The sequence below is a fragment of the Coffea eugenioides genome, chromosome 4 (genome assembly GCF_003713205.1).
Source record: "Coffea eugenioides isolate CCC68of chromosome 4, Ceug_1.0, whole genome shotgun sequence".
Taxonomy (NCBI): Eukaryota; Viridiplantae; Streptophyta; class Magnoliopsida; order Gentianales; family Rubiaceae; genus Coffea; species Coffea eugenioides.
Genome location: NC_040038.1, coordinates 23,361,780 through 23,373,815, shown reverse-complemented (window position 1 = coordinate 23,373,815; position 12,036 = coordinate 23,361,780). Strand labels below are relative to the sequence as shown.

The following is a 12,036-nucleotide window of genomic DNA, read 5'->3' as shown; positions in this document are numbered from 1 at the left end:
ATTCTAATTAAGTATTAGTCAAGAAATCAAATTTTCTTACCTACATTTTAAAAATCTCTAGACTTTTCTAAAAATATATCGTTTGTCTATCGTATTTGGCAAAAAAAAAAAAAAAACACAAAACCTTCTCTCCATTACTGACAGAATCACATGTCGATGCAGACAATTTTAGACCCACCCATATACTCAGCCCACATGGAAGTGTGAAAGTAAGAACGGCCACCAGCCTAGATGCCTCCCAAGTCCCACCTCTCTTCCTTCCATTCTTTCAAGAGGATAACAGAAAAAAAAAAACTATTAAAATTTTAATGCTACTACTGTCCACCAGTCTCCTCCGGCTTAACAATTTTGCCAATACATTTTAGTACACATCTTGAAATCATTAATAAGTACTAGTAACAACCGTCTTCTGGGCTGTGTTCTATTATGTTAAAGGAGGATGAATTAAAACACGATTAAACTAGCACAACTCTTGTTGGATCTGTAATGATAGGCACTCAACCGTTGCTTTTCTTTGCAAGTCAAGTCAATGCAGCTGATCAACATGGGACATTGCTTTGCAAAGTTGTAGATGAAATTGGGCACTTTTGTGGCTGATTGATTCCTTCTTTGAGGTATGCCGATGGAGAATTAATTTTGCTATCTGGGCTGTGATTTTTCTTTCTTGTATTGCTTCTTTCTTGAAGAAACATTCCATTTTTGGGATAATGAAAGAATCTTGAATTGATTGCTATTACAAAGTTGCGATCTTGATTTGTACAGTTCGGCTGGTTTTCAAAGATACTTGACTAGTAAATAATAATTTAGAAACAGAAATGGACTCTGGTAAGATTTTGAGAATGTGCTAACTTTTGTTTCTGGAAAGATTGTGTCAGTTTATGTGTTTTGAGGGCTATAGTTGAAGCTTCATTTGTGGATGGGGTTTAGCAGTTCAGCAGCTATTGTTTGAAGGGAAGGAAGGACTATAACATTGTTCATCTGTTTGTTGCCTTGCTACCTCATATTGATTTTTTAACTTCTAATACATTGAGGTATCTGAAGCTGTGAGGTCTTCAGAGTTACTGATTGTAAGAGTTTTCTGTTAATTTCATCCTTCTATAGAGGGTGATACTGGAAAATTAGCGGGGAGAGCCATAGGACCTACGGCTGGGTAGGAAGTTCAAATGTACTGGAGGGATGACTCTTTAGAAGCTTAGAAAAGTAGTAGTGCTTCTTAATTCAGTAATTGCGCAGAAAGAAGGAAATGGCAACAAAGTTTTTACATTCACTGACTGATGACAACCCGGATTTGCAAAAGCAAATAGGATGTATGACAGGGATCTTTCAACTCTTTGATCGCCAACATATCATTACTCCCAGGCGCATCACTGGGCACAGCACAAAAAGGATTCATTCTGGTAATCTTTCTTATTGATCAATTCAGTTGTGTGCTGCCTATTTGCTGTTATTATGTTTGGGAGCCATTGATTTTACCTTCCAATGCTTTCTGCAAGTTAATGTGAATTAATGTATATGCTAATAACCACCTGACTATGGTCAAGATATTTATCAATAAAGATAATTTCTTTTCTAATAAGGTGTTTTACCTTCCATTGTTTTCTGCTAGTTAGTGTGTATTAATGTGTATGCTAATAACCACCTGACTATGGCCAAGATATTTGTTGATTAAGATAATTTCTTTTCTACTAAGGTGTGCATCTGTCAAGTAGTTCTACTTATGAAACTTGTCTGGTTGGTCAAATTCTGTGAAAAAGATTGTGAGAAGTTGTTCTCATTTATTGGACAAATGATAGCTATGTCATCTCGTGCATATGCGTGTAGATGAGCTGCCCACTTGATGATTGTGAGTTCTCAAAGAACATCTGAAATCTAATTGCATTGAACAATTCTGCAGGTGTTACTTTTGAAAAAGAGTCTAGTACTATCTACAACAGATCTGCAACAGTGGTAAGATCCATTTGATTCAAATTCCTTTTCACAACTTCCAGATAAATGGACAGAACTAAAAAAAAAAAAACGTTCCTATGTTTTCAAGTGCTGAAGTTCAAAGCCTAACTTATTGACTGTGCATACTGTTTCATGCTCATCATTTCTCGTGAAAATGCCAGAGGTGCTTGATGGACACAAAAACATGAAAGCATTGAATTCTTGCTTCTTGTGTGTAGGACATTTCTCAATTCATGCTCTTTAAATTCCATCTTTCTTTGTTACAAACCCATAAGATGACCCCGATCAGTTTAAGCACTTGATTTCCAACTCAGTGAAATTTGGTAGGACTTGTGGACTATCGTGGAGGGTATTTTTGTGATAATCTGATCATAGAAAATTTGTTTTTGCAGGAAAAACATTCAAGCAAGCATGTGTTGGAGAGGCAAATACTTTCCACCGAGTCTTCTAGAGCATCATTTTCTTCCTCCTCCCGTTCATCTTCGTTCTCATCTCTAGACTACAATAAGACTGGTCAAACAGAGCCTTTTGACCAAATAATTTTCCCTGAAACACCTTCGAGGGATCCAGCAATGAGCCAAGCTAATACATCCCCACAGTTTGGTCGCCAAATGCTTGACCTGCGGGAAGTGGTCAAGGACTCCATGTACAGGGAAGCTCAGGGATTGCCTGTTAAAACTGTAGGCAGAGATGGGGCAGCAGATTCTCTGGCCAAGCATAGAGACTCCCCAGGGCCTGTACAGCTTTCTAGAGCCAATGACGGCTCTTATGGCCAGGGCGTCAATGGGAAGCAGGACTTGCCTGTTGATCTTAAGGAATCTCTTAGAGTTCTTTCTAAACTCCGTGAAGCACCTTGGTATACAAATGAACTGAGAGAACTTTCAAGGTCATCGTCATATCAGTCAAAAGATGGGTCATCCTTTTCCTTAGTAAAAGAGGCTCCTCGGTTTTCTTATGATGGAAGGGAGATGCGTAATGTACCTTTCGAATCACAGGACAATTCAAAATCCTCCCTGAAGTTTAAAGAGCTGCCAAGACTTTCCTTAGACAGTAGAGAAAATTCAATGCGAAACTTCAACTCTGATTTGCCACCTGACCTATATCTGAAATTTCCTCTGAAGGAAAATGGGAGTTCCAATTCCAATGTTACTAGTCAGCAGCAAAAATCAGGAACTCAGTCACGGCCTCCAAGTGTTGTTGCGAAGCTAATGGGTTTGGAAGCATTACCAGATTCTATATCCTCTGCTGAAAGTAAAAGGAGTGCTAGTGACATTTTAGTTGAGGAAACAATTCGTTTTGCTGGGTCTTCAGAACTTAGTGACCTGTGTCGACCAATCCAGGTTTCTAATTCTACAAAAAACTTGTGGAAGGAACCAAGATCACCACGCTGGAAAAATCCTGATTCAATAATGAAACCCATTTCAAGATTTCCTATTGAACCAGCACCATGGAAGCAGATGGATGGGAATTGGAGTTCTCAAAAGCCAGCTTGTAAGGGTATGAAAGCTCCAGCTAAATCCCCTTTCAGCTTTCCTTCAGTTTACAGTGAAATTGAGAAGAGGATAAAAGATCTTGAATTTTCACAATCAGGGAAGGATCTCAGAGCTCTTAAACAGATACTTGAAGCAATGCAGACCAAAGGGCTGCTAGAAATTCAGAAAGAGGAGGCTCTAAACTTTTCTGCTTCAAAGGACCATGAACAAAGATTTACGAATTCTACAAGTGCAAGAACGGGAAGTCAGCGAAAGCTGCAAAATGATATTGTTTCTACTTCCACCAGAAGGGGGACCATGTCTTCAAGGAAATTTGAGTCCCCAATTGTCATCATGAAACCTGCGAAACTAGTTGAAAAATCTGGAATTCCTGCCTCTTCAGTCTTACCCATAGACGACTTATCCAGTCTCCCACAAATTCAAGGTGGTACCTTTTCTGACAGTAGAAGGAGTGCAATTAATAGTAGAGCAGCTAAAGACCAGATTCCTAAGTCTGGGAGCCGAGACAATGCTGGAAATTCCAAAGATATGAAATCCAACAATAGAGTACTGAAATCTCCACAGACATCAGTAAAGTCTCCACAGTTGCCAAAAGAAAGCAGTGCAGGCTCGCTAAAGAGCTCAGGGTCCATCAGCCCAAGAATGCAGCCGAAGAGACAGGAGTTGGAGAAGCGGTCGAGGCCTCCTATACCTCCATCGGATTTAAGCAGGACAAGAAGGCAACCCAATAATAAGCAAGCAACAGAATCAAGCTCCCCAGGTGGAAGACGCAGGCAAAAGTCTATGAATTTACAACTAAGTGGTGACCAGCTGAGTGAGAACACTAATGAATCAAGGAATTTGAGCTACCATGAAAATGAAATTTCAGCTCAATCAGATGGAAGTATCTTATCTGATTCAAGGTTGGATGTGGAAGTCACCAGTGCTGAAAGATCTCCTGAGATTAGTAGCGGCTATAGTCCATCGATGGAGGCTGTCCATTACCTGGTTTCTGACTTAATTAATAAGGTAGGTTTTTTTGGACTTTGTGTTTCGTCTGTCATGTTATGGATTCATAAGCAATTATTCATTTCATAGATGTATTTTTGTGGTTGATTCCAGAAATCTATGCCCATAGCCATAGAAGAAGAACCATTGGCAGAGCATCCTACAGTTGCTCCTGAGTATCCTAGCCCTGTGTCAGTTCTTGACAGTGCTATGGATATGGATGACTCACCATCACCCGTGAAGAGGATAACAAAGACCTTCCGAGGTAATACAGCCCTCTATGACAGTTGCAAAGTTACTGTTGAGACATGCTTTGTCTACTATGATGTACCATTGGAATTAGAGACTGGGTGACCAAAGACAAATGAATGTAGGTTTTTATCTGTGGGGGAAATAGAATCTGTTTATTCTTTATTTTTCTTCTGCTGCTCCTCTCTCTATCTCTCTGGAAAAAGGTTTTCTCAGAAAATTATCATAAAAGAAATGTACTCTATTTTTTTTTTTGGATCCAAGTAAGATATCTATTGTTTAGTAGTTGTGAAGACCTAGGTGAATTGTCTTGAAATTGGAGTAAAAAGGGTGATAATTGTATAATCAATTTTTGGCAGTTATGTGAAATAACCTGGAAGAATAGAACAGGAAGAAAATTATTCTAATTAATTTTGAGGAATTCGAGAGTTACGTGTTTTAAGTGGAATTTTTAATGGATGCCAATTGGTCCTTTTGGTAACTTTTTTGAATAAATTATTTTGGTGGTTACTGTAGGTAGGACTTGAAAGATTGTCAGAGAGTGTTGCTTTGATTAACCTTTCTATGAATCTTCTGCTAATATAAAAATCCAGAACAAGACACACACACACACACACACACATATATATATATATATTAATTTATGTAGCTCATACTTTTATCAATAATACATGGACTCAACTTAAACATGTTGAGGTGCTGATGTCTATCAAATTCTTTGACAAAACAATATGTGATTTTACCTAGATGACTTGGTGCTTTACACAAAAGACACCAAGACCCATGCATCAAATCTGGACATGTTTTCACTGAGCATCACACACCACTATATATGTATTGGATATTCTCAAAGTGAAAATAGGTGGAGTAACTTTCTGTTTGTTTTACAGGTGATGAATCTCATGAGACTAATGTAATTCCCAATACAGAGGAATGTAGTGTGGTGGACAGTTTAGCAACTAATGCTGTTGGACCTTGCCCTGCATCTGAAATTAGCAGGAAGAAACTGCAAAACGTTGAAAATCTGGTTCAGAAACTTAGAAGACTCAACTCTAGCCATGATGAAGCCCGCATCGATTATATTGCATCTCTTTGTGATAACACGAACCCAGACCACAGATACATTTCTGAGATTTTATTAGCCTCTGGTCTCCTCCTGAGGGACCTTGGCTCAAGTCTGACAAACTTCCAGTTTGATCCGTCAGGCCCCCCTATCAATCCTAAACTATTTTTGGTATTGGAACAAACGAAAGGAGGCAGCACTTACTTAAAGGAAGAATGTGCTCCAGAAAAGGCTGTCCAGTTGCGGTCAAAACAAAAAGTTCACAGAAAACTCATTTTTGATACCATTAATGAAATTCTTGCCAGAAAACTAGCAATCCTGGAACTGTCTTCGGATCCATGGTTAAGACCTCTGAAGCTGGCAAGAGAGTCTTTGAATGCACAAAAGCTTCTGAGAGAATTGTGTTCGGAAGTAGAACTGCTTCAAGGTAAAAGCTCAAAGAGCAGCTTAGAGGATGAAGATGATGGATTGAAAACCATCTTGTGGGAGGATGTGATGAATCGATCAGAAAATTGGACAGCTTTCAACAGTGAAGTTTCAAGCATGGTTCTCGATGTTGAGCGCATGATCTTTAAAGATTTAGTTGATGAAGTTGTGATTGGTGAGGCACCTGCTTTGAGAAACAAACCAGTCGGGCGTCGACAATTGTTTGCAAAGTAGAGTATTACATCCAACCTTTTTGCTTTTACTTTTTTTTTTTTAAAATTTTAATATCTCATTTCTTTGATCTACTGATCCTTTTCTCTGTCTTTCTCCTTAAGGTCAATTACAAGATCTTTTTTTTCAACACAATAATTCAGTTGTTTTGTATAGGAAGTAACTTGCAAGTGTGTTATGAAAATCTGTTCCAGAAACTCGATACTCTTTCTTGGAACGATACATAATCAGCCGATTCCCCAAGCTTTCCTTTCTAGAATTATTCTGTGCAAATCAACAGTCAAGTATGGATCTACTTCATTGTTTTTCTCTAGTTTTGCACCTCGTCGGGATGCAGCATGGATGAAGTAGCGAAGCTAGGATCATTTTTTGATGGAGGCACAGTTAATAACGAATTCTTTTCAAATTTATATATGCCGGTTTTAATTTGTATCATTCACAGAGCAAATAATAGCAATGCACATATTAAGTAAGAAACATTGTGCATGGATCATATGGTGAAAAATCAAAGTGAAAGTTTTTATTTATTTCATTTCAAAGAAAATTATTAATGCACTTCAAGTCTTTGAAGCATGGCTTCTACTTATAGTAGTAAAGTAATGAACCGTAAAAATTCATCTATTTCTTTCAACACTGAATATCAAATTATTATAGTAAATTATCTTATGAATTTCTACAAATAAGTTGGGGCAACATAATAAGTTCTGAAAACCCCACACCTATCTGTGTGTCTGTGTGTGACAAAAGGTAGCTCCCCCAAATGATGTACAATACACTAAATTTCAACTTGTACAAATTTCAAGACCTTCGTAGCCAATTTGGCATCAGAACATATGATTGCCTTTGTTTGTTAGTTATCTGCTCACAAGCTATGTCAAACTAAAATGTTCCTGAAGTTATTATGATCCAAGGATTTTCGCCTAATACAAGTAGTATTACTGGTGTTAACCATGTTGCCGAACACAGCCACAACAATGTTAACACTATTTGCTTGAGTCGTGCGTAGCACTGTCTTAAGAAACTATTTCATGAAATTGAAATGTCTCCCCAGGATTAAACAAGTCTTCTTCTTGTTGCGAACAAGAAAAACAAGCTTTCTTCTTGTTGCAAACTAGAAGGACCAGAGAGAGAAGATGAGAACAGAATTGTCAGGAAGGTATCAACTGACAGAAATAAAAGAGAGAGAGAGAGAGAGAGAGTCAGAGCAGCTATCAAGAAGGTATCAACTGAAACTGCCAGGGTGAATTTCTGAGGAAGGAATGGATGCTATTTATAGATTTTAGAATGAGGTGTAACCCTTTCCACTTCCGATGTGGGACAGAAACAGCAATTCTTCTCACTTCTCGATGTGGGACAGAGAAAGCAATCCTTCTCATTTTTTGATGTGGGACAAAACTCTTGAAATATATTTATATTTTACAACAATCTTCTTCCTATTTCAAAAGATTTTGGACAAAAGATAAGAAAATAATCTGTTGGATTTATTTGGATGAAATGTAATTAGTTTGGTGTCTTTTGGACTATGAACCAAACTTAGATTGATAAAACATGACCTACAGAATTATTGGTGAAATATAAATTTCTATGAACCAATGACTCTTGATGTATGATAGAGATTTTATCAATCACATTGCAACCCATAATTTGCTGTTAACGCAGTTTTGAGCTTTTAGGCCGTGAGCCTGCCTGGTTAGTCATGAGAAGTCTAAAGATTTGACCAATGAATCTTATAGGAGCGGCCTACTCCACTCTCATATAGGTGAATTCATCAAGTGTGTATTGCTTTAAATACACCTCCCTAATGGGATATGAATTCATTAAGAATTTTAACTCATCCTCACAATTATGCAAAGCACTTGTCTCCGGAGAGACTTAAATTTGAAGTGCTTTACAGTCAATATTGACTTTTTATTACCCATATGAACCTACTTCATGGGATCACCAATCACATAGGGTGGGTTACTGTCTCTATTGACTACCTGTTGGTCGAAGTCCCATTTCTTTTGAAGTTTGAAGAATCAATTTTCTTCCTACGGGTTTAGTCAGAGGATTGGTCAAATTCAGCTCCGACTTCACAAAATCAATGGAAATAATTCCATCTCTAAGCAGCTGCTTTATGACATCATGTCTCAATCTCATGTGTCGACTTTTGCAATTATACGATTTATTTTTAGCAATAACAATAGCCGCTTGACAATCACTATGTATAGGCACAGGAGGCAACAGATCCTTATTTGAAGGAATATTGGCTAAGAAATTCCTTAACCAATCAGCCTCAGAACCAGTCAACTCCAGAGTTATAAACTCTGACTCCATAGTTGACCTAGCAATGACTGTCTGCCTGGCTGACTTCCATGCTACTGCACCACCACCAAGGGTGAACACATAACCACTAGTGGACTTTGTATCATTTGAATCAGAGATCCAATTAGCATCACTGTATCCGTCTAGTACAGTGGGAAATCCACTATATAAAATACCATAATTTATGGTACCTCTCAAATATTTCATTAGTCTGACCAATGCAAATCAATGCTCACGGTTGGGATTATGAGTATATCTACTCAGTCTACATACAACATAGGCTATATCTGGTCTTGTAAAATTCATTAAATGCATCAGACTCCCAATAATCTGAACATATTTCGACTAAGTAACTGGGTCACCATTATTTTTTTTAATTGAGTGTTAGCATCATAGGGAGTGCTTATAGGTGTCACATCATAATTTTCAAACTTCTTAAGAAGTTTCTCTATATAATGTTTTTATGACAACATTATACCATCATCTCTCCTTATAATTTTAACACCCAATATCATTTTAACTTCATCCGTACTTTCATATCAAAATTGGACGACAAAAATTCTTTAGTGCTATTGACAATATTTAGACTAGTACCAAATATAAGCATGTCATCCACATACAAACTAATTATCATATATTGATCATTTACAATTTTAACATATATATATTTATCCACTTCTATAGACGAAAATCCGTCTTTGACCAATACTTGATCAAATTTCTCATGCCACTATTTAGGAGCTTGTTTTAGGCCATAAAGAGATTTAGTTAATTTACAAACCTTATTTTCTTGTCCAGAAATGATACATCCCTCAGATTGGACCATGTAAATTTCTTCCTTCTAAATCACCATTTAAAAAGGTTGTTTTGACATCCATTTGATGAACAAAAAGTTTATGAATAGAAGCCAGAGCAAATAAAACACGAATAGAGGCAATTCTTATTACTGGTGCAAATGTGTCAAAATAATCAATATTTTATTTTTGAGAAAATCCGTTAGCTGCTAAACGAGTTTTGTATTTATCAATAGAGCCATCAGGATTATATTTTCTTTTAAAAATCTATTTGCAACCAATAGGTTTTGCACCAGGTGGTAAATCTACCAAATCCAAGTTTTATTTTTCATAATAGAGTCAATTTCAGTTTTAATTGCTTCTTTCGAAAATTTGCTATCAGAAAAAGAAATAGTATCAAAATAAGTTAAAGGATCATTATCAACAAGAAAGGTTTGAAAATCATTTCCATAGGAAAATTCTTTTCTTGGCCGTTTACTCTTTCTCAATTCCTCATTAGAGGTTATTTCTCTATTTATTTCAACAGGTGCATCAGAAATTTTATTAGACAGTGGAAAAATATGTTCCAAAAAATTCAGCATTTTTTGTCTCAATGATTGTATTACAATCAAGTGCATCACTTCTTAAAACAAGAAATCTATATGCAGCACTATATTCAACATATCCAATAAACATACAATCAGAAATTTTAGAACCTAATTTTCTTTTCTTAGGTTCAGGCAATAATACTTTAGCTAAACACCCCCACACTTTTAGATATTTCAAATTAGGTTTATAATTTTTTCATAACTCATAAGGTGTTTTGCCAGTTCTTTTATGTGGAATTCTATTTTGTAAATGATAAGCAGATAAAATAGCTTCCCCCCACAAATTATCAGGAGCATGAGAACTAACTAACATTGAGTTCATCATTTCTTTTAGTGTTCTATTTTTCCTTTCAGCTACACCATTAGATTGTGGTGAATAAGGTGGTGTTACTTCATGTATTATACCTTCATGTTCACAAAAGCTATCCAAAGCTAAATATTCACCTCCTCTATCTGATCTAATTCTTTTTATCCTTTTATTAAGTTGATTTTCTACTTCAGACTTATAGGATAAAAAGGCATTATGAGTATCATCTTTATTTCTAAGTAAATAAAGTTTAGTGTATCTAGAGTAATCATCTATAAAAGTAACAGAATATCTTTTACCTCCTCTAGTCATAGTTTGTTTCAAATCACCTAAGTTTGTGTGAATTAAACTTAATAATTCAGTTTTTCTTTGGACACTTACATAACTTTTCTTTGTTATTTTGGTTTCTGCACATATTTCACATTTGTCCATTTTATCATTAACACCAGAAATTAGGCCACTAGATTGCATTTTCTTTATATAACTTGCATTAACATGTCCTAATCTAGCATGCCATAAAAAAATCGAATCAACAATATAAGCAGAAGAAGAATCATTCTCATTAATCACATTTGAAATGTTAAGTACAAAGAGTCCCTGGTTACAATAGTCTTTCCCCACAAATACATTATTTTTTGTCATTACAACCTTATCAGATTCGAATGACACTTTCACCCCAACTTTTCCTAGCAATGCTACAGGAACTAGATTTGCCCGAATGTTTGGCACATACAGCACATCATAAGAGCCAAAGTTTTTCCTGAAGTGAGTTTCAAGCGCACTTTACCCTTACCCAGAACTTTAGTAGTTCGTGAGTCTCCAAGGTAGACTACTTCTTCATCATCCCCTATTGAAGTATAGGAGGAAAACGCTTCTCGATTTGCACATATGTGCCGAGTAGCCCAGAGTCTACCACCCATTCTTTCACATTGGCTGCAATGTTCACTTGAGAGATGACTGCAGCAATTATTTCATCTCCTTTGATTAAATTAACTTTAGGAGGATTAGCATTTGCTTTGTCACCTTTATTGTATCTACACTGGGTAGCATAATGTCCTGGTTTTCCACAATAATAGCAATTGCCTTTCTTTTTCTTAAAGTTGGAAATATTGGGCTTGTAGTTGGGATTTTTTGGTCTATTATACTGGGACTTATTGGCGTACCTTTGATTGTTGTTTTGGACCAGATTAGCTCTGAAGCTCATTTCCTTTGCTTTGGTAGCTCTTAACTCCTTCCTGTTTGAATCTTCTATCAGGATGTGTTTCACGAGCTCATCAATGGTGTAATTTTTCTCCTTGTGCTTCAAGTTATTGTTGTAGTCGCCCCATGACTCAGGCAGTTTTTCAATTAGCATGCCTGCAGCAAATTTCTTAGGCAGCTTGATGTCTTCATTTTTCAAGTCCTCGAGTAGCATTTGGTATTTCGTGATTTGGGTTTTCATTTCTTTGTCGTCAGTCATCTGCCACTGATTATACTTTCCTACGATGAATTTTTGTTTGGTTGCATCTTCGGCGGTAAACTTTGTTACCAAAGCTTCCCAAATTGTCTTGGCTTGCTTGCAGCTACAATACACGTCAAATAATTCATTTGAGAGTGTGTGTAAAATAGTATGGCGACATACCTTATTGGCATATTACCATGATTCTTG

General features: G+C 36.6%; 1 protein-coding gene across 2 annotated transcripts; it reads left to right on the top strand.

The window, feature by feature from the left end:
• The first annotated feature begins 233 nt into the window (after window positions 1-233).
• Window positions 234-6,703, top strand: LOC113768023 (protein LONGIFOLIA 1). Of its 2 annotated transcripts, none has more exons than XM_027312237.1 (6): window positions 234-614; window positions 866-1,397; window positions 1,895-1,947; window positions 2,340-4,448; window positions 4,542-4,692; window positions 5,567-6,703. In XM_027312237.1, exons 2-6 carry the CDS (start codon window positions 1,244-1,246, stop codon window positions 6,397-6,399), a joined length of 3,300 nt encoding a protein of 1,099 aa, XP_027168038.1. In that variant the 5' UTR covers window positions 234-614; window positions 866-1,243; the 3' UTR covers window positions 6,400-6,703. The 2 variants fall into 2 exon arrangements, with proteins under 2 accessions (XP_027168038.1, XP_027168039.1); XM_027312238.1 differs by having other exon boundaries at window positions 234-1,397; window positions 2,340-3,190; window positions 3,245-4,448.
• Window positions 6,704-12,036: the final 5,333 nt, after the last annotated feature.